General features: G+C 31.9%; 3 protein-coding genes across 8 annotated transcripts in view; 1 reads left to right on the forward strand and 2 right to left on the reverse strand.

The window, feature by feature from the left end:
- Ctbp (C-terminal binding protein) overlaps positions 1 to 3,002 on the reverse strand; it is a 33,867-nt gene extending 30,865 nt beyond the window's left edge. For all 3 annotated transcript variants that reach the window (XM_076393154.1, XM_076393152.1, XM_076393155.1), the window contains exon 1: positions 2,603 to 3,002. The gene's annotated coding sequence lies outside the window, so the exon portion shown is untranslated. The remainder of the gene's footprint in view (positions 1 to 2,602) is intronic.
- On the forward strand, positions 1,666 to 7,005 carry Kaz (E3 ubiquitin-protein transferase Katazuke). Of its 2 annotated transcripts, none has more exons than XM_076393157.1 (5): positions 1,666 to 1,730; positions 4,352 to 4,754; positions 4,867 to 5,179; positions 5,257 to 5,566; positions 5,656 to 7,005. In XM_076393157.1, exons 1-5 carry the CDS (start codon positions 1,689 to 1,691, stop codon positions 5,755 to 5,757), a joined length of 1,170 nt encoding a protein of 389 aa, XP_076249272.1. In that variant the 5' UTR covers positions 1,666 to 1,688; the 3' UTR covers positions 5,758 to 7,005. The 2 variants fall into 2 exon arrangements, with proteins under 2 accessions (XP_076249272.1, XP_076249273.1); XM_076393158.1 differs by lacking the exon at positions 1,666 to 1,730 and adding an exon at positions 3,850 to 4,225 and having other exon boundaries at positions 5,656 to 7,003.
- A 1,156-nt stretch (positions 7,006 to 8,161) lies between these two features.
- On the reverse strand, positions 8,162 to 19,656 carry LOC143188732 (NADPH-dependent diflavin oxidoreductase 1). Of its 3 annotated transcripts, XM_076393149.1 has the most exons (12): positions 19,520 to 19,656; positions 17,930 to 19,387; positions 17,769 to 17,848; positions 12,751 to 12,871; positions 12,571 to 12,652; positions 12,343 to 12,482; positions 11,952 to 12,097; positions 11,691 to 11,776; positions 9,880 to 10,026; positions 9,488 to 9,796; positions 9,206 to 9,408; positions 8,162 to 9,119 (listed from the first exon to the last, which is right to left on the reverse strand). In XM_076393149.1, exons 1-12 carry the CDS (start codon positions 19,597 to 19,599, stop codon positions 8,984 to 8,986), a joined length of 2,988 nt encoding a protein of 995 aa, XP_076249264.1. In that variant the 5' UTR covers positions 19,600 to 19,656; the 3' UTR covers positions 8,162 to 8,983. The 3 variants fall into 3 exon arrangements, with proteins under 3 accessions (XP_076249264.1, XP_076249265.1, XP_076249263.1); XM_076393150.1 differs by lacking the exons at positions 17,769 to 17,848; positions 17,930 to 19,387; positions 19,520 to 19,656 and adding exons at positions 13,164 to 13,211; positions 14,913 to 15,411; XM_076393148.1 differs by lacking the exons at positions 17,769 to 17,848; positions 17,930 to 19,387; positions 19,520 to 19,656 and adding an exon at positions 14,913 to 15,409.
- Positions 19,657 to 22,502: the final 2,846 nt, after the last annotated feature.

The raw sequence follows: 22,502 nt of genomic DNA on the forward strand, positions 1-22,502 counted from the left end.
TCAGGTAAATTGTGTGCATATGCGTTACTAACGCAAATGGGCTAAAAGCCATACATACACTTTGATGGTACTGCCCAAAAAATCGCACACACACATGTATTTACAATGTAAATGAATTGAGTTCTTTTTGTCAAAGTCATTAAAGTATTTATATGCACGAAAATCATATTAAGTATGAAAGACCTCACCATAAGAATTAAAAGTCCACAAATAATAGTAAGCACAAGTAAATTATTACCATTATCGACAGTAATATATTTTTATTTCTATATATTACAGAAAAAGTTTAAGAAAGTGCAACGAACTTGATGTTTCAAAAGATTATTACTTTCACTAGTACAATGCTCCGTTTTGTATCATCTATACTGTTTGAATCTGGATGTACAAAATTTCATTTGAATTGAAGAAAACGTATCTATAACAAAGTTCTATATTACCAATAAAATCTAGTTAAAACAAATATTAATAAAAAAAATGGACCAAAATTATTACTAAACTAATCAAAATTTTAGCATATTTAATGCAAAATAAATTAAAAGAAATGCTTGTACACAATTCCTAATTCCTATTAATGCTGCAAAAAAAGTAAATAAATGTCAAGAATTATCGTAAATGTTTTGAAAGAACAATGATTATTATCAATAACCACAATATAGCAACCAACACGTTGAAATATACACATACCTAATATAAAACTGTTTGTTTCTATATTAGTAAGCTTTTCCATTTCAAATATTATAATGATGTGCCAATATCTTTAATCACTGTATACATTCTTCCTACTAAACTTTCACGTAATAATAATTTCCATTCAATTTCAAAGAATCACCAAAACATGTATTAATGCAAATATTATTTTACAAAAAAAAAAATCAAACTCTTAACAACAATTACCTTTCTTCTCACATATAAAATAAAAATTGATTTATCCGAGACTTTTTACATTTCTGTCAATAATTAAGAAAGAATATTGCACTTGTAAAACAGTTAAAACATACAAATAATAAAAATACACAAAGAAAAAAAAATAGAAAAAGTACTTTCAAAGTAAGGGGGAAAACTGTACCTAGGAAGAATCATCAGCAATAACAGGAGGGAAACGCGTGTCATATCGAATTAAAAGATACGGGCTATACACAAAGATGCATAAGATTCACGCGACACTGCCGGAACATCTGGCTAAGAGGAAAAAGTTGAGAACCAGTGCGCACGTATCACAGTGTCAGCCGTGGCCACGGAACGATAATCGTTTTCGCAAAAGTTCGCCTGTACACGCGGAGGATGCTAATTCGTAACACGAGCAGTGGCATGATAATTCTCAACGACGTGCGTAACCGTGTCCCTAAATCATATTGTCGCTTAAGAAAATTTCTGGAGCGCTCCAGTCATGCACAAAAAGGCATCACAGTAGTGTCGTCGCGTGTATCACGAGGTAGATAGATGCACAGAGGAAGGCAAGCCCCGTCTCGACAAAAGAAGAGGGAGATACAAATGAATGATATTCTAGAAGCGTCTATCCAAATGGCGGTCAGCCGCATGACACGTACACTTGGCCGAACAAATGATTTACATCGTCCAATATTGTGACCAAGGGGACACCACGACACCACTCCCCGGCGTTCCTCCTCCAAGAGCAAATCAAGCGTCTCTAGTATGTAATACGATTTATTAAAATCTAAGCGGCAGTCATGCGAAGTTCCACGTCCAGATGCATACACTGCGACCGTAAGGTAATTGAGTGATGCCTGTAGGTAAATCCTCCAGTACAAATAATAAGATTCCGAAGTGCTGCCATCTAACAATATATGAGAAAAATTTTCATACTCTGCACTAGTAGTAATTCACTACTCTGCACGTGCACCTTGCAATGAGAACGCGAATTGGAGGATCCCTCGGTTCCGCGCTAGTTTCTTTCACCGGAGGTAATCCGTTTCGAATAGACACTGCTCTGGTACCCTCTGCGCGTGACGAAACAAGAGTCCCTTAATTACCCGTACCAGTCGATCCTTTCGACATTAACATACAGCAACGAACTCCTGAATCGGTTCGAGCACCGTACGCATCCCGTTCAGAATCAACGCGAGACCATTTCCATTACAAAGGTTGCAGACGTTCCCGAAGGTCAACGTCAAGATACGATTACACAGTTTACTGGAAAGGAGAGCGTTCGAGGCTTGTCCCAGGTTCGCCGAGGTATAAACTGAAGTTCGGCTGGGGAAGCGGCTTGGTCAGGGGGTAAGGGAGGATAAGATAATCAGGCGAGCGGAGGGCCGAATAAAAAGAAAGGCGCGTGGTTCTCGGTGTGCTGGCGCGGCGTCTCCCGCCATATCACGCTAGTTAGCATACTCGCGCGCACACCGAGTGTCATACACTCGCGCACGCACACGCACGCAGAGAGACGTGGAACGGTTGAGCGTAGAACTACGTGTGCACCGTGCGCTGGGTACGCGCAGTGAACGAACATACACACACATAGACGCGACCCGCGGAATTTTCTCCGGTGCGTGTGTGCACGCATGCACAGCAGGGGCCGCGCGAGCGACGCACACGGCGTACACTGGGCTCTCGGCGGCGCGATCCTACGCGAGAAAAGCACACTAACCTGTCGGAGGCGATTCTCCCTGTATTCCTCGGCCCACGGTACTTCCTGCGGGGTAACCGTGTATTTTCACCGGCCACACTTGCGATCACCAAACTGTATTCACTCTATCTCTTTCTCTCTCTTTCTCTCACAACGCTGTTCGAACGATGTGTCCGCTCTCAGGAGTATACGCGCGCCGCCTCGGACTCTCTTCTGCGCTCCCCCGATTCACACGGCTGCCTTCTCCCGGCGTCCACGGGTGACTTCAAGCCTCCCGTGGAACGATACTCGCTCGGATACGGGCACTGGGGTCACGCGCGCCCGCCCGACGCCCCAGTTAGTCGCGAAAATCCCTCGATTCGACAGAAAAATTGGTCGACGATGCGCGGAACTACGCTCGCGACTGTCTCCCTCGCTGGAGGAAAATGGCGGCCCCCGGCCATCCGAGTGACTCGCGCGCGCCACCGATACTTTCCGTCACCGGCCGAGCACGCCCGAAGATAACCGATCCCCTCAGATTCGCCAATGCCGAACGGTTATGCATCGGATGAATTTTTCGGACATTTTCGAAAACAATCCTTTTCGGACGTTCCTTTTGAACCCGCGAAACGCGGGATTTCGGGATTTTATTTCGGATCGATGGATTTCGAAACTTTTCCTTTTACTTTGCGCTTCTGTGTCGAATGTATGGAACTTAAGGTTTATGTTAAATTAATGTAGTTTTACGGGGGAAAATAACGTGTACTCTATTTACACTTATTTGGTGTATGAAATTGATAGATATCTGGTGAAATAATATGGAAGTACTAACCAGATGTTAAAGTCAGTTTTTTTTATCGTGTGATTGCTTTAAGATTTGCTTTGTTTTTTTATGAACGAAATTTGACGTTACAATGAGACATTTATTGTTGTATGGAAATTTGTTGATGTTGGAAACGGAAACATGCGTATTACACTTCAAAAACATTCGATTATGCGAACGTTATTAGCGTTTTCTATTCGGTTATGTTGCTCTCCAGTGACGCATCAAATTTCCTGATTGGTTAAAGCTGAAAATTAATTCATTCAGTGACCAATCAAAAACGACTAAAATTGTTAGATACGTCTAATGTGCAACAGAAAACAACATTCTTGATATAGAAATTGATAGCTATTATAACAATGACATTGTATATTTTCAATTTTGTTTAATATTGCGAATTATTATGAAATAGATTTCGTTCTTTTACGATTGATAGTTAAGTTCTTTAATTGGTGGTGAAAATCGAGTCACATGATCCGAACTGAGGATCATCCCTTATTTCTTTCGTTAATGGAGCCATCTACATTTACATTACAACACTAACGTTTTTATCATGCGTAAACAAACTACTGATCACTACGATTACTTTGTTAAAACGGAACAAGAACCTTTGTGAATCCCAAAGTTGATCTTGTGTCAAAGTTCTTTTACTTATTTATACTATACATTTGTATGCAATAATTAGATGAAAGGAAATGGATGAATATGATACATAATAGCAGAAGTATATTAGCCAGGATATAATAGATAAGTTTCCTCGAATTTTTAAGTACAACTTTACGCGTAGTTTAAGCATAACCAATATGTCAGACGTTAAAAGTCTTGAACACCCAACACTGAAGGTATTTAACTCTTCCTTAGTGGTGTCTCTAATTTTACACATGGCATTTACTTAGAATTTAACTCAATATTTACGACGCATTGTTATTTTTGACACTTGCATAGTCAATGTTATATTTTATTTCTAGGTTCCTTATGAACTCCTCAATAAAAAATTTCGCTCAGCTCAGAAAACCTTAGACAGAGAAGTTTCACATGTACAGACAGCTGCTAATGAGTTACTAAAGGGTGATGGAACAGGAGTTCCTGCTGGAGAAATAAGTAGACTATTAGGAGGAGTCGTAGCTAGACTCCAGGTCCTGAAAAGAAAGGCAGAAGAATCTATTGCAGAAGAATTGCAAGCAGGAATGGTCTGCAAAAGGCGATTAGACCATTTGAAAGAACATGCTAATACTGCACCTAGTGTTGTAAATCAATGGCGACGACAAAGACTCGACAGAATGTTAATAGAATATTTCCTCCGTAAAGGCTATTATAAAACTGCAACTAAACTGGCAGATAGTAGCGAACTTAGAGATTTAACAAATATTGGTATGTTTTGTATATCCTGTATCTTTCTTTAGTATTTTATATTTAGAATTTGATTATTTTCAATAACGTACAATCTAATAACTACAACACAAATAATTAATTTCATTTTTAGATGTTTTTATGGTATCGAGAGAGGTGGAAAAATCTTTAGCAAATCACGAGACTGCAAGATGTGTTGGATGGTGCCATGACAATCGATCTAAGTTAAGAAAATTAGGAAGTACCATGGAATTTAATTTACGTGTACAGGAATTCATAGAGTTAGTAAGAGCAGATAGAAGACTTGATGCTGTTAAACATGCTCGAAAGTGTTTTGCTAATTATGATGATCATCAGTTGCAAGAAATTCAATGTTGTATGGGTCAATTAGCATTTCCAGCTAATACATCCCTTAGTCCATATAAAGATTTATTGGATGAAAAGAGGTACACTAATAATTTATTCATTTATATCTGTATAAATTGTTATCTTTGTTTTTTCACTGATTAAAATGGAATTTCAGGTGGGATAGATTAATCGAACAATTCAGACATGAAAATTATAGACTTTTTCAATTAGCAAGTCAAAGTGTCTTTACAGTGGCTCTGCAGGCAGGTTTATCAGCATTGAAAACGCCCCAGTGTTATAGTGCGAACAAAGAAGGCAGGAATCCAAATTGTCCAGTATGCAACGAAGCTCTTAATGAATTAGCTGCACCATTGCCTTTCGCTCATTGTTCGCAATCCAGGCTTGTTTGTAGTATTAGTGGAAAACCATTAAATGAATATAACCAACCAATGATGATGCCAAATGGATACGTATACGGAGAACAAGTAAGAATCTTTAGTATACATTGTTAATAAAATACAAAACTTCTATTTTACTATGTTTTCTTAAATTACTATTTTACATTTTATTTTAGGCGTTAGAGAAGATGGCTCAAGAAAACAATGGTACTGTGATTTGTCCAAAGACCAAAGAAGTGTTTGCATATAAAAAAATAGAAAAAGTTTATGTTATGTGAAATGTATGGATTCAGGCACAACTTGTACTATATACAGTGCATCTTTCTTTTAATCTAACTATTAATATTTACTGTTTAATACTGTATACCAATATTAACAAAGGGAATAACATCTATTTTTAAGGAAATATTTTTTTGTGAATTTTATTTACAATCACCTATCAGAATAAACTAAGAACTGATGTAAGCAAATTGTATGTACATCGTGTATTATGAAAACACGTTTTAGTTTTTCAATATGAAACAATGCGCAAAGTATTGTAATATAATTGGTTATTAAATGTAAAACCAAATGTGTCCTTACTCATTTATTTAACATCATTTCTACAATAAATTGAACGGTCAAAACAATTTCATAAATCTACGTTTCAAGACATATTTTTAACCATGAACTATTTAAGTATATTACAGTGGTTTGTATTTGTATTTGTGTATATGCATGCCCAAACATTTCAACATAATAATGGTAAGATTTATATCAACATCAATGTAACTGGACTCCTACAATGTTACATAATTTATTGTAATACCATTTTTATGTAGAAACAGATTGTACCACTTGCATGTTTCTTGTTCGTTAGTCAATAATTTGAATGTATGGATGAATTTTAGTGAATAGCGCCTAATCTATATGTGATATGCATTAAGTAATTTTGGGTGAACATGTCCACGACTGAATCAATATAAAAATATCCCTTCTATGCTCTATCTGTTTTATGTTCAATGATCTTTAATTATTCATTGGTTTCATTGAATTTCATTTATAATTTATTGTCTGAATTGCTTCATACGGAGGATTGTCCTTCTAGGAATTCAGATTCTATGCTTTTAGAATAAAATTTGTGGTCAACTTGGGATATAACATTTGAGGTAATTTGTCTTTTTTTCTTCATCAATAAGACGTACGTTTATAACTATATATGATTTAAAGTAACGAAGTTTACTCAAGTATAACTTGAAAAATGTGAGAGCATTGATTATAAGTATGTGATGGAAATAGATGATTAACAGTATTATAAATAGCGAAATGATATAGCTTATGAGTAATATGTATCATAAAAATGCAAATTTGTAATCGTCACATGTTATAACATGTGGAAGCACTTAGAAAGTATTTACATATCCTGTTAATTGTACTTGAATAAAAATTCGTATTCAATGATGTATACTCCTTACTTCTTTTTTGTAATAAAAATATTATTTTACAATGATAATGCAAAGTTCATTTTTAAATAATTATTTTTAACTTAATTTCCATTAAAGCATCATTATTTGAAAGAAAATTTACGTCTACGTATAACTAAGCAAACGAAATAACGAAACTAGTATACATCATTTACAAAAGCTCTAATACGTTTCGTATTAAGATCGTCAAAATTTTTGAAAACAGGAGACTACAATATTTAATCACAGAAAAATAACAGTTGCATGAAATTCTTCATTTTAGTTTTCTTCTATGCAGTTTCAATTTCAAATTGTAGAATATGTTTCTACAGTCAATGAAATTTCCAGTCATGATAAATATTGTGGACAATGTATATGATCCATGGATACGAAACGTTAAGGAAAGTAAACTTATTACTAAATGTAAGATACATACGATTTAACATCATTGAGTCAAACTTTGAGGAGATGGTATGTATATATACGTGTACATGTACATATACACCATGTATAAATAAATACAATATTTCTTGTAAATGTACAAAAAATATTGCAGCTGAGTTTCATTGAGCTAGTTACATATCATTTAATTTTATGCTGACATATTCAATTATACTCCCTGCTTCAATATGTAATATAAATAAAATCACACACATGCACATGTCACATTTATGACAAGAGCGTATGCAGCATCCACAATTTTTTGATTTTTTTTGCTGTTAAGTTATTCTATTTTTAACATGAATATAGTATAGTTGTCTTTTGACGTACAGCATGCTGATTAAAGAGAAGTACGCAATAAGTTTATAGTATTATATATACCATAATGAGTTTAAATGCAGAAAAAAATGTAATAAAAAAATGTGTAAAATAATATATTTAAATAAAATAGATTTTATTGTCATGATGTATATCGAATTTAACGACAAACAGATCATTTTGCCATTCTTATAAGGCATGAGTTGTTTAAAAAGATAAGCATTAATGATCGCATACTCTAGCTTTCGTAAATGTTAGACAATTACAAAAATTTAATATGAAATTAACATGTAAAACGCATAAAATCTATATGCTGTAATAACACTTGTAAAAATAACACAACTTGATTACTTAAAGTAAGAACACAACCATATAAATTATATAACATGTACTTTGCGAAACGTGAATAAATGTGCAAAATTTGCACAAATATTAGTAAAAAAATGTATTTGTGTGTTTTTCAAATGCATACTCACATATATATATATATATATATATATAATCACAATACTGTAAATATTGTAAGTTAAAAATTCTAAGTATTTAACAATAAAGAAACTGATTTATCATACAAAACATTTTTATCGTTCAGATTGTTTACAGCTCAGTTCTGAATTCATTACAGTGTTGGTACGAAAAAATTAATAAAGCACAGTCTTATCTCAAATTTGGTCTATGTAAGTAACAACCGTTAAATGTACAAATCCTTGATGTGCTTATCTTAGCGGCTCTGAATTAAGTCATGCATATGAAAAACCTATTGGTATGTGATTATTAAGGCTTGTTGGTCCAATCTAGTAGCGATAGTTTCATTGGGGCAGTGATTAATCAGTAAGATCATTGATACGAATTTGGAACAGTAATAGGATTCTCTATTTTCTCATTTCAAGTCTTATATAGTTAATTGTGAAGTGTTAAGTTATTGTTTTTTTACAATTCAAGCTAAACAGTTTCAGGTAACTGTTAAGTCTCATGTTCAACGTTATTAACGTTAACATTCTTTTTTACCACACTTCCCTCTCTAACATCGAAATAAACAATTTCGCATTAAGAAAAATACAAATAAATAAATTAAGACCATCTACGTTCCATTCGACGAAACCGCTTAGCGATTAAATAAAATTTTTCTTCTTTTATGATAAGAAATTATTAAATTCGTTTGTTCTTAATAATATAACGTTAAAATGAAATTGTTACGTTAATGAATTGTTTTCATTATTTTTCTTGACAATTCTTCTCTGTTTAATCTCTCTATTTAGACGTCTTGAAAAAATGTGTTAATACTTAACCAAATAGTCGTACATTAAGATAATCCAAATGATACATTTGCTACCAAACTAGGCATAACCATAGAAAATAGTATTCCAGTGAAAATTCCTGTTATCAACGATGCTGCTCCAAACATACCAGCTGTAGCAGTGTATTGAGAATCTACCATTCTAAAAGTACAAATAGAAATTATTAATAATATTTAAAAAAAGAGAAGAAATATTTCTTATTACCTTCATGAATTTATAAAATTTACCTGGGACAGTACATCATGGATAATGATGAAAAATAGCCGCTGGTTACACCCATTGTAACAGCAATAACGAAATAAACCCAATCGTTATTAATGTACACTGGCAATATCCTTGATATACCTTTTGGTTGATAGTTACACAGTAGAAACAATGGTATGTACAAAACACGTAAAACAACTGGGATCATCAAATACTTTTTACTAGGCTGTATGAAAAAAAGAATTTAATAATTAGTTTTTACATTTGTTACCTAATAAATTCATTAATTACACAAATTTACTTACCCAATGAATTAAAGATGCAATAGAACTACCAATTAAAGCGGTGATGTTAAATGTAAGGAAACACATGACAGTACTATAATAATCCTCTGAGACTACAAAGTTTGGATCCGACCGTTGTATGTCAGATTGAACAGATGGGAACAAGGCGAGCGTTACAAAAAACACGAAAAACGTGTTAAATAATTGAGGAAAACATTGTTTGAATATCTTCCAGTAAGGTGGTGTGTCAAGTTTGCCCCTTGCACTATTTTCTAGCTGCCTTTTATTTATTCCTTTCTGATGTAATAACTCTCGATATCGATAAAACCTCTGCACATAATCACAATTAATACATAATATCGCGTACAATCCATATTAAATTGAAATATATATGAGACAATTATAAATCTTACATTTATTGGAAGTGCGAAATAAGTATCAAAACATGCAAGAAGAATAAAAAGAGCCGTTATAAAGTAATATATTGCAGCAGTTCGGGCATTTGGTGCCATGTATTGAGCAAAGACGCTAATTAGGGCTGTAAACGTTCCACTTATATTCTGAAAATAAAATGAAGTTAGTATATACCATGAGTCATAATTCATGGTACAAGTGAAGTCAGGAAGATTCTGTGACTTAAGATAAAACGCAAGCTAACAATAACAAAATTGTACTGGAGACTTCGTTTACGAGAAAAATGCATTTGAAAGTCAATTCAATATGTGTTCACCTAACTGGTGATTAACAATGCGGATTTGATTAAAGATCATTATTATCGACTGTTTTTGTACACGATATAATGATAAGCTTTGTTTATTATTAATGTTAAATGAACACTTTGGCAAAACAGTAGATCATCAGATGTAATGCTTCTCGATTTTTATCTGTAGCGACACGTGAAAGAAATAGTTTAGTTCGGAAACAAAGTCTTAGCATATAATAATTTAGTTAACAAAATACGACTTTGCATACGGGGAACGGTCAAAGTTTTGAACAATATTTCAACTAAAATAAATTACATTAATAAATAATAAACTAAGCTTAATTAAAACTAAAATAAATATATTTCTTATATCTTGCACACCTTAATATTTTCATTATTTTTGCCGACACAAAAAAATTTGCCAGAATAAAATTGTTTAGTTCAAAGCAACGAATATTATGATTCTTTTGTTTCTCTCAACATTATCGTTCTCCGAGTTTTGAAGGTCATCAACATATTTTTGCGCATTATCATGTCTTTTATAATATGGCATTGCGATGTACATCAAATGCACGACCTTCAACGACGTATGTCATGATTTAAAATGACTGAATGCAAAAATCGCGCTGGTTGAAAAGCGATGGGGAAATCCAACACCGTTTCCTGTGTGAAATCTATCACCAGATCTTACTCCACTTGACTTTTTCGTGTGGAGATACGTAAAAAGTCAAGTTTATAATGAGATCTCTACCATACCAGAAAATATTAAAAGGAATTTTACACGTTTGCAATACTATTTCTTCAGCGATGATCCACTGTGTAGAAAAATGTTTTATATCCTGTGTTCGGATTGAAATCATATTAAACATTTATTGTAGAATAAATGAATTTTGCACGGGAATCAAAAAGTATTGAAATTTCTCATCGTCTTTCGGTTAGTGCGAATTTTTCATTCAAGGTCATTTGAAAATCATAGCATTGTGGGTCTTTGAATCTGTTCAGATGTTCACTACAAAGCAGCATTATATAAAACCCATGTTAATACGCATAAAAAATGTCAATAACTCGCAGAAAAATGACCTTGAGAGAAAAACAAAAATCGTCATATCCATTGCTCTGAATCCAACAATTTTTTTTGTATCAGCAAAAATAATGAAGATATTAAAGGTGTGCAGAATGTACGAAACACCTTGTATATCGACGGGACTGAGCACGAGTCAAGCTTGAGTAAATATACGTAGCAAACAAAGTTTGATATCGTATCGTGTAAAGAAACAGTCGACAGTAGCGGTCTGTAGTGAAATTAACATTATCTGTTATCAGTAAGGTGCACGTGTATCAGTTCGATTTTTAAATGCATTTTTCTCAAAAACCAAGCTTCCGATACAATTCTATTATAATTCTTAATTTTGAAGCATAGACTCTCTCTGCTTTTGTTTCTATCATGAATTATGGCTCATAGTGTTTCTGCTAATTTTATGTAAAACCTTTCATTATAAAGTTGCTAAGACTGATAATTACCGTGCCTAAAACAACGGCTCCTGTATATTTTGTGGGTAACTTTGCAACCATACCGAATACAGAATTTTGGTAAATTCCATTAGCAGCTGAAAGAGATTTTATATGTGAAAGTATTACACATATATACAGATGTAGTGCTAATTTCAACAATTATATTTCATGCATAAGAAAATGAATAACCATGGATAATAATTTAACGAAATATTTAAGTAATTTCTCTCATACAAATTTAAAAACAAAACAAAACGTTTTACATCTTACTGTTTAATATAACAACAGAGACCATGGTGATCCAGAAAAAGGCACCAGGCCAGCCAGAGCTATCAGTCATTGCCAAAATAACAGTACATACAAATATTAAAACTTGTATGAAGATGCCCCATACTATACGTGTTGTCAAATTGCCACTAAAAGAATTGCACACAGTTTAAGCTTCAAAGTCTTTCCCTTTTAAAATTTAATTGTAATTCCATTATTTATTAAACAATGGAAATGTTAATACATTAAGCGACATGTGTTAGATTTAAGGTTCTAAATATAACATTGTCGATCACTGATGATTAATGCAGTGTTTATTGTATTAAAGACACACTTTGTTAAAAGTTGTAAAACTAATAGGGTATCAAATTAACATTTAAAAAAATATACACACCCAAACTGCATAAAAACATTTAACCAATTAAAGAGTAGATTTGGTATTTGTGCTGCAAATCCTAAGTATGCAAGAAAATTTGTAGCATAGTTTGTTTCAATCCCTGTATACTGCATGGATAATTTATAATTAACAAAATACTAGAAGAAAAATGAATTGTATTAGAAGTGTATGACTTGTATTGAAGTTGCTAATAAAAAAAGTAAAAAACATTTTAGAATTTCTTACATTTTTTGCTGTTATGAACATATTCCATGGCATCAAGGCACCAATTCCATGAAGTACCATTATACAGAATACTATGTTTAACCTATATTTATATACATATACATACATATAAAGATAGATGGTTTTACAGCAAACAGTTATAATTATGAAAGCTTATCAGAAACGTAAAGTTACAATTACCTATCCCTGGGAGGATTTAATTCAAGGTCTGCTTGATCCATTGTAACTCCTTTGAAATTCAATTCATCATCTGGTCTACCAGTACCTTCCCAACCAGGAGAGAGACGAACAGGTTCAGTACCTACGATAAAAAATTTAACTCTAATAAGACTTGAACAGCAAACACACAAACTTAATATTGCAGCAGTTAGAGTTATCCTGTCAACACTTTAATAAAGCCTCAATTTAAAGCAATTTATTAATTTAATGGACATGACACGAACATTCAATATGTACATTATATACTTATACGACTTCAGATTCATATCTTAGGTTTTCATAATGCAAAGAATGAAAAATAATAGGTAAACGATATTAATTTCTGCGATGAAAGCATTATGTTTATACTTTAAAAGAAAGGAAACATTAATTACCGGTTGGAATGTGTACTTTAAAAGTATTATAGGAAGGTTTAATGCAATCTGTAGAGAAGACATTCATACAAGGTTTTTTTCTACTTGTATTCCATTTTGGTCTAAATAATATTCCTGTATAACATACATAATATTATACTGTAAACATGTAATACAAAACAACGATACTGAATGTTATAAAATTATGAAAATGAGTTGTTAAGTAATAGAATGTATCTTGTATCTTTAATGATCAATAATGAGAGTGAAATTGATGATATCAAAATATGTAATAAAAAATACTATATTAGTAACATTAGCAATATTATATTACATGTATGCAGGTATATGTGAAAATATGTGTTCACATATACATGTGAAAACATAAAAAATGTAGAACAAAATTTCTGTATATGAACCGTCATTTGTAGATTTTGGTTTTATCAACCTCTTCAAAAGTCATTTTTTATTATCACACTTTTTATCTAAGGAGATTAATACACGAAAGCCACTTAGTCATTATCTACTTACAAAGAGAATCTTAATTAAGTGCATTAACACTTGAAATGATTTTGAATTTGACGTTATTCTATGATAACCACTTTAAATAATGAAGATTCATGTAAAAAAACTTTATTCTTTATTTTCAATTTTATCCTTTGCATATAAAATCACTTTACTTTTAGTTGCACCATTCATCATGATATACCTTGTATATGCAAACGTCTCACTTACTTTATGTCAGCAAAAAATAATTTTCTGTATGTAATAAGATATTTATGCATGTGTATTAACATGTATAAAATACCTTCTTTAATACTATGCTTCCATACAAAATTATTCAAATTATTTCATACGATTCAGTATTATTAAAATCAATTATTATTATAAAATATTCATTTTAATACTTATTGATAATAAAAAAATATAGGGACGAAAAATTTCTTCATAGCTTTTGAAAAACATGAGAAAAATAAATTTCTCAATTATAACTAAATTTTCAACTAAATATTTGTTACTTATATATTTTCAACAAAAAGCTTTTTATATATAGTTCTTAATTTTTGTAAGAGTAGAACTATTTAACTTGTTTATAATATATTCTTTTAATCTATTAAAGTTTGTCATTATTTACTTATTTTTGTCATCTTAATGTCCACTTCCTCTTAAAATGTAAATATCTGCACAATACATGTATTCAGTATACACTGTAAGATAAAGGCACTTGAATACAAAGTGCATAAGATAACACTTACACAAACTGTAATCCTTATAATACTATCAACAATAAAGAATTAAATTAAATATTGTTGGATATAATACACAGAAAATAAGGAGAAAGAAAAAATGATTAAAAATTTATAACTTTCCTTAAGAATGTATAGAAATTTGATAAGATAGGGGTGTAATATAGACATGTATAGAATAATTGAAATATTATTAACATAAGATTGCATTATTACAAGCGATACTTAACATTTCATAATAAACGTGAAATTGACACTGTTCTTTGCAAAAATCGACCTGGATAGAACACAAATCTATGCTACAGACTGAAGTGGTTGGAAAGCATCATGCATTGTGTGAATTCTTTCTACCAAGAGACCGGTTTGGTCGAGTATTTGTAATAAAAATAAAAAGAGGAATATAAAAACACGTTTCCAAGAAGGGTACAGCCCCCGTTATTTGAAATATAGAAGCAAGGCTGAAACGATTAAAGCACGAAAAAGCAAAGGAAAAAAGATGACAGAGGAGGGAAATATCGTATACCTTTCGAGGGTACGATGCGGGTCCCATTCGAATCTTTTAACAGAGTCTGTTCTTCGGTACCCACGCCGAATTCCTTCTTGGTGTAACTGCCCGCCATTTTTCCGCAGAGTTTTCAAACTTTGAATCGTATTTAAAGGCCTCGCTGCAGAGCGGAGGTTAATGCATCACACGTGTTCGTCGCACTATGAAAAAACTTAACGTGGCCGTTCCTACTTTATTAGGCGGACGGAGGTTTCTCGAGATTCAAGATTAACGTTGATAAATTCAAGTGGGAAAGTTATTTAATCGGCATTTGTGAAGCTCCTCTAGCTACTCTATCTCTAACTGCCCTTCGAAATAAAAGGCCTTGCAATAACCTCTTACGGTATCACTGCATGATTCATTGGTTAAGGCGTCGGGTTATGAATAGAACTGTTCCCCAACGTGCACGACGTACCATGGTTCTGCTTTATTTTTATAGGTTAAGATAAAACAGAGTTCGAGATCCAGCAAGTTTAACTCCACGCTGCGCGGAGTTTGACGAACTGATCCGAGATCTTACGAGGTTACGACAGTCGCGCGCGCCTCTGCGATATTCAAATCAAAGGAAGGGAAAAATATCTTGCATCATGAAGCAGCTGACATAACTAGTACAGGCCGATTCACTTACAGTACTATGAAATAATTTCTTGAAAGTTTCGTGATGAGGACTTTATTTATATCTCATTACTTAGGAAGAATTGTTGTATCTTGAGATAGTTGAGATAGGGAAACATCTAAAAATCAGGGATGAATCAGGATGGACTACTGTCGATAAATTTTTATGTTGACAATTTTTTATCGACCGAACAAAGTACATCGAGACACAGAGACTGTCTGTGTCGAAAAATAAGAATTATTTGAAGTATTTCTTTTCATGTACATTTTATGTTTAAGATATGAATATATACATCTATCTATTAGTTATTGGACGGCTGTCTGAACTCTCCACAATCAAGTTGTTGACTACAAATTCTAGTACTTTAAAAGTAAAATGAATTTACTTTAAAATTAAAATGAAATGCTAATTTAAATCGAAATTTTGTCATTTTTCATTTTTTACTTTTACTGTCATTTTTACTGGATCAGTAAGAAACAGCTGCGTTGTTACCACACATAATTGCTAATTCGGTCAATTATGTGCAGTTAGAAACACGTAGAACTAGTTGTAGATTTTATCTAACCAATCCTATTGTAAGACGTGTGAGATATTTCTTACTATACAGGGTGTTCGATAACAGGTGCCAGGAATTTTAAGAAGCGAATCTACATGTTAAAGTAAGATAAAAGTTGGGAATGACGAAATTGCGTTTAAGCCTTAGTTTCTAAATAAGTATTCAGTGGAAAATGTGGAAAATGTATTTAAAAAACGTGAAAAATGTATTTCACTTGTTCTGACTTAACTTATTCTACTGTCCGCGTGTATTAGCTAGGGCACATGTGGCGACAGTAGAATAGGTCTGCAAGCCAGACACATTTGACGTGCATTTTAAGCATATTCTCAAGAACTAATAACTTGGAAATGAAGCCTCAAACACAATTTTGACATTTCTGATTTTCCTTTCAATTTAGCGTATAGAATCATTTTTTAACTTTTTTTCACACCTGTTATCAAACACCCTGTATATGTATGTATTATTGAGTCAACCAATTGCTTCCAATTAAATGCGCTTAAGACCGGTTTTTGCACATTTCTGACTGTATGTATGTGATTGGTTAAATTAGTTATATTTTGTGGTAATTATGGTACAATTCTTTTATTCTCTATACTACGCTATTAGTTTTAAAAATATATAATTGATACTATCATATATTTTAAATGTGTTGAAATGTTTTGAAGCAAAATTTGATTATTGTTTAATTGTATTTCGAACTTCATTGCTCAAAATACAATAGTTATCGAAATTTCTGTAAAATTGAACCCTTCAAAAAAAACAACTTTTATAGGGAATATGTACAGAGAACCTCATCACGTTTTTAAAACAATCCAGATTTATGTTCAATTGTCTAAAATAGTTTACAGTCGCTAATAACCAAGAAGCTGATGCGACTTTGCAATTTTAAAATACAAGGAAGAAAGCATTTAAAACTGGGCCATCTTCCGCCTTTCGCGCAATTCATTGATAAACTCTGTGACGTATAAACAGTGCTATACCGATACATACAAACAAAAAAACATTATTAGATGGTCTCAAATAAACTAATAATAAGTCACTGCGATAATTAATCTTAAAAAAAAGGTTCTAATATTTTGAGAAATTAGTTTAGCACATTTTAAATTGATCACCCTGTACGTATAGCAATTGCTCTTTGACCGACATACTCAAATGGCTGATTTCATTACGTAGATTGATTATAAATCGAAATCGTATAGCGTATAACTGGAAAAGTTTCTGCTTACGACACATTTTATCACTGCTACACTATATTCAGTAGAAATTCTTCACTTTATGCACAAAGACTAAATTATTAAACAGTTTTACATTTAGTTTTACATTATTTACCTTAGAGTAAACTCTGTTAGATATTATGTTTATTATTCGTAATCGTAAAAATAAGATCATTATACAAATGTATAAACATAATAAAGTATTAGTTAGATGTTTCAGAAAATATGGTTTCATTTAATTTACTCACATTGATTATGAAACAAAAATTTTATTTATAACAAATAAATTAAATGTAACATGTATTAACCCCACGTTTCAACTTGATATCGATTTGCGATTTCTAATTGTTTAATAAAATTTTCTGCTTCTTCTTCAGTTAATTCTGCGATTTCTTTGACTAAAGTGACAAATTCTTCATGAACACAGTTCGGCATATTTTTAGAATTACCTGCTAGATAAATTTTACCACCTTTACTAAGAAAATTCCAACATAATTGTCTTTGATCACGTATAAGATGTTGTACGTATCTAAAATATTGATGAAACATGAAGTTACATAAGGTGCAAATATAGAGTTATATTAAGTAGAAATTTCAAAAGGTAACTTACATTTTATGTGTTTGATCTCTAGAAAATGCGCAAAATAAATTTAAATGCTTTTTTTGTGACAGATATTCAAAATCATTTTTACAATGATAATCATTTTCTTTGTTTCTGCAACCAAAAAAAAGGACGCAATGACTTAAGTCATCGCATAATGCAGATTTATCCAATAAAACTGATCGAAATGGTGCAACACCTGTACCAGGGCCAATAAGTATCATTGGTTTATCATAGTCAAACTTAAAGGTTCCCTTTTGAACCCAAAATATTATTTTGTTTCCTTCTGTTAATGTTGCTAACCAATTGGAGCATAAACCATACCTCGGTTCAAAAAGTTTTGTTTTATATTTCACTACAGCTACTAATAGATGAATTTCATTATCAGTGGCCCTTAAACTTGAAGCTATACTAAAGGCCCGAGGCTTTATGGGAGACATAATTTCAAATAATAATTTGATATTTAATTTACTAGTTGTATGAGGAAAGTCTGCTAATAGTTCTAAAATATTTCTTCTTGGTCTATTGATATAATTAAATAGCTCTTCTTGGCCGCTAGAAGTAGTAAATTCATGTAACTTCTCTTTTTCTAATTCATTTTCACTTATAAAGGATAATATTTGCATTGTAGATCGTCGTGGTTTAAAGTTTAAATCCCAATATTGTTCTACAATCTGCCACAGAGTTAATGCCTGACTTAAAACAGTAGGCACTTTAATTTCTTTTTTAGATACTTGAACTATTGTATTTGGATCTAAGTGCACATTATTACTACTCAATATACTCAAAAATTTTTCAATTTGCAATACAGAGTTCTTTGGTCTAACATATAACACATCTCCAGGCTGATAATTAATATTATCTGATTTCAATTTAATTAATCTAACATCCTGAAAATGATCTTCTGCAGTAGTTCTTACATTTTCAATTACCATTCCCACTTTCATATCATCATTTGTAAGTACTTCTTTCATGTAAATGTCATTGTCAGAGCAGTATTCATTGTTTATAGGTTTCATTTCAGAAATGTTAAATCTTTCAATTATTTTATCTCGATCATCAATTAAGTCTGTCATAGAAATACTAAATACAGTTTCCATTTTTGTCCAAAGTTCTTGCACCCAAGGATCAACAACAGCATCTATGCCTAAATCGTGTTGGTCATCTGCCAATCCAATAGATAACAGTTCCTCTGCACCTAATTGCATCAACCTTTTGTTTAACTTTTTCGCTGCAAAATTAAATTTTTGATAGGAACTATCTCCTAAGCCTAATACTCCATACTTTAAATTAGCAAGCAATGTTGCTGGAAGATTTTTTCGCAATAAAAGTTTCCAAAAGTGTCTCATATTATTAGGAGGATCTCCTTGGCCTGTTGTGGCAACCACAAAGATAATTACTTTTTCCAAATCAATATTTTGAATGTCATAGTCATTCATTGCGCAGACAGTACTATTCAATCCTCTTCTAAAACAAAAAGTAAAAGAGTCTTCACTAAAAGTACATGGGTTTGTTTGTTCTACTAAAATATGAATTGGACGTTAAACTAAATAAACTGTATTTTTTGTATACAAACAAGAGGAAGGACAATAGCAAAACCTTTTGGCACTTTTCCAAATTTGTTCAGCTACATCTTGAGCAGTGCCGGTTTCACTGCCATACAATATTGTAATATTCATGTTGCTTATATTTCAACGTCTTTATTGTAAATTTTTCAAGCAAATTTGTTTAGAAAATATTGTGACACAGAAAAATTTCTATGCCAGTGATTTCCAATTGGTACACCGTGATGTCAATGGGTACTTAACAGCCAATCTCTGGAAAAACGAAATTTCTGTTATAGAGGGTATGTAAATTTAAAAAAACCAATATTAATTTCTTCCGTGTTGCATGTATTTTCGCGTACATAAATGGTCTTACAATTAGTCAATCAAATGTCAAGGATAAGTGTTTAGGCTAAGTCCCATTTGGCTCTCGATCCGAGATATTTATAAATAAAAAATAGTTTTCTGCGCACATCGCAGATACGATGATATGATGCATATGAGCCGTTCACAAACTAAAGTGATTAACTCCACTTTGAGTTTTTAAAAATCGTAGCGCTAAAGCCTTTGAGTGATGTTTAACTTTTTATATTTAAAATAAACCTGAATATTTTTTGTGGAGTTAATCAGTTTGACAAATGAGCGGCTCATACTAGCGAGAAGTTTTTATGCCGAAAGTTAAGCAAAATTTAATCATAGTAACAAAAAAATTGTTACTGCAATAAATTTATGTATGTAAGTACTTTTAACGTTGGCGTTACAGGGTCAAGGATGAGATTAAAAAAAAAAGTGCATTGTATGTTTTTTTTTTAAAGTCGAACATAATAGAATCGATATAAACAAGATACGAAACAATTACAAATTATTTCCACTTGTTTTATCGTTACTTTATCATAAGACTATTCGTGTCAAAGATTTTAGTTCACCTTCAAGAAAAAGTTAGTCTACGAAAGAATGAACTGATAATTGTAGTCCGTTAGAAGATTGCATGATGTAACGATAGAGACTATCATTCACCGTCATCTTTCTATGAAGTGACTGTAGCGGTAGTGACTGAAATTAAGTTTGGGAGCAGAGTAGAAAAACAGGTGGGGAGGGGAGAAATTTTTGCGTTCTATTCAGAGATGTGCTTGTGTGCTAGAGCTTGTTAACAAAGTTATCTAATATACTGCGTCTTGGATGCAGGAATATTTGATTAAAAAAGAATTCCCTATTTTCACAAATTGCACCACTTAAAGCTTGTGAGAATTAGCTGCAGTTTGTAGCCCTCTAGTGGTAAGTTTAAAAAGCAAAGAAATACAAATTGCCCGCGTTGATTTTAACACTTCTGCATTCTTGCTTGGTCCTTGTTCTAGATCGTAAAACGATGATCAATTTTATTAAGTTATCTATATTAAACTCGTATGGCATTTTTAACAATTATTACATAGATTTATATCATTTAAAAATGGTTTACAGAATTTAAACAACCTCGTCAGATTATAAGTAAATCGACTATTCTTGATCTTATTTTATGTTTTTATAAAGGACAGTTTTTGTTAATATTTTAAGGATATGATCTATTAACTGAAAGATATGATTTGTATTTCCATGTATCGTTTATTAGTTTTTGATGTTTTTCTACTTTTCGTATACAGGATGTTCGATGATAGGTATCAGAAATTTTAAGGGGCGATTGTAAACACTAAAATAAGATGAAAATACGTTTGAAACTTCGTTTCAGAGTTATTAATTATCGCAAAAATTAAAATTTTTTACACCTGTTGCCGAATATGCTGTATACACACTAGCCATGATAAGTATATTCAAGGCAAATTTAAAAGTAGATTTTCAGAAATCTATTCATACATTGGTTAACGGTCTTCTGCGCTGTTTTAATGCCGAAGGAATATACTTTACATGAGATGATTAATTTTTATAAACATGGTTAATGTTTTATTTAATATCTTTATTGTCAGTTCCATTATTTTTCAACATGTTGTGACACTTTGTCGCTTTCCAAGTAATTTAAAGACGTTTTCGTAAATTATTGTTATCATTAGAAGCGTGTTTTGATGGATTGCATTTCGTAGGTTTTGTGTAAAATAGAAAATACGTTTAAAATAATAAAGTAACATTTCATGAAACAAACAGTATTTTTTTCTTGTAATGAAATTGTGCTCAACAGTCTTAACTTGTCAGACTGTTTTATAATAGTATTACAGAAGAAATAAGATTACTTGTGCAATAAAAAATGTAAGATAAATAATAGAAATATATAAAACTGATAATGATACCGTTCGAACCACAATATATAGGGTGTTTCACATAAATGGAATTAGTGATATGTTTTAAAGAGTTATAGATAAAATTAAATGATTTAAAATGATGTATATAATGGTATTAATTTTATGCATTTGTGTGCATTAGCGCATTTCCAAAGTACAACTGCACCTTTTTCTTAAATTGCATTCTATATTTTCCCATGCATTAATCCAATATACTTCTTCATTCTCTACAAAACCGTATTATTACTGTGCGAGTTATTTTAATGGTAAATTTCATCGTGTTTTATTTAAAACATCTAAAATTACAGAAGTAAATTTAAGTAATGTCTTAAGCAACGTTAAAAAGGAAATTGAAAAGTGTTTAGAGTGCAGTGAAGAATTATTCAAATATTTATTCTAGTGTAAATATTCAACGACATTTGCTAATACATCGGCATAATTAAGGAAAGTAAGTAATTTTAAGAAGTACTTTCATATTTATTCTGTAAAGAATGAAGTGTATTGATTAATACATATAAAAGTGTAAAATGCAACTTGGAAAAAGATACAGTCGCATTTGCGAGATGCACCGAAGCACGAAAATGCATAAAATTAATTTCAGTAATATGCACCATTCTGAACCATTTAATTTTGTCCCATAACATATTTTTTATCTATGATCGTTTGAATTGTATGAGGCACTCTGTATACAAATAGCTTTGTTATATGTAGTTGCGTTTTTCGAGATCGCGTGTTAAATTGTTCGTGAGGAGATTACATATAAATAGTTCT

Source organism: Calliopsis andreniformis, chromosome 3 (genome assembly GCF_051401765.1).
Source record: "Calliopsis andreniformis isolate RMS-2024a chromosome 3, iyCalAndr_principal, whole genome shotgun sequence".
In the NCBI taxonomy this organism is placed as follows: domain Eukaryota; kingdom Metazoa; phylum Arthropoda; class Insecta; order Hymenoptera; family Andrenidae; genus Calliopsis; species Calliopsis andreniformis.

Bases quoted from the DNA above. Each gene is read 5' to 3' on its own strand.
- LOC143188732 (XM_076393149.1), bottom strand. From the start codon at position 19,599: ATGAATATTACAATATTGTATGGCAGTGAAACCGGCACTGCTCAAGAT. The intron at 17,849-17,929 runs GTAAGTTACCTT...TCAATATTTTAG, and splicing joins AGAGATCAAACACATAAAAT to ATACGTACAACATCTTATAC. The intron at 9,120-9,205 runs GTAAATTTTATA...TTGTACTTTTAG, and splicing joins TCCATGATGTACTGTCCCAG to AATGGTAGATTCTCAATACA.
- Kaz (XM_076393157.1), top strand. From the start codon at position 1,689: ATGCGAAGTTCCACGTCCAGATGCATACACTGCGACCGTAAG. The intron at 1,731-4,351 runs GTAATTGAGTGA...TTTTATTTCTAG, and splicing joins GCATACACTGCGACCGTAAG to GTTCCTTATGAACTCCTCAA. The intron at 4,755-4,866 runs GTATGTTTTGTA...TTTCATTTTTAG, and splicing joins TAGAGATTTAACAAATATTG to ATGTTTTTATGGTATCGAGA.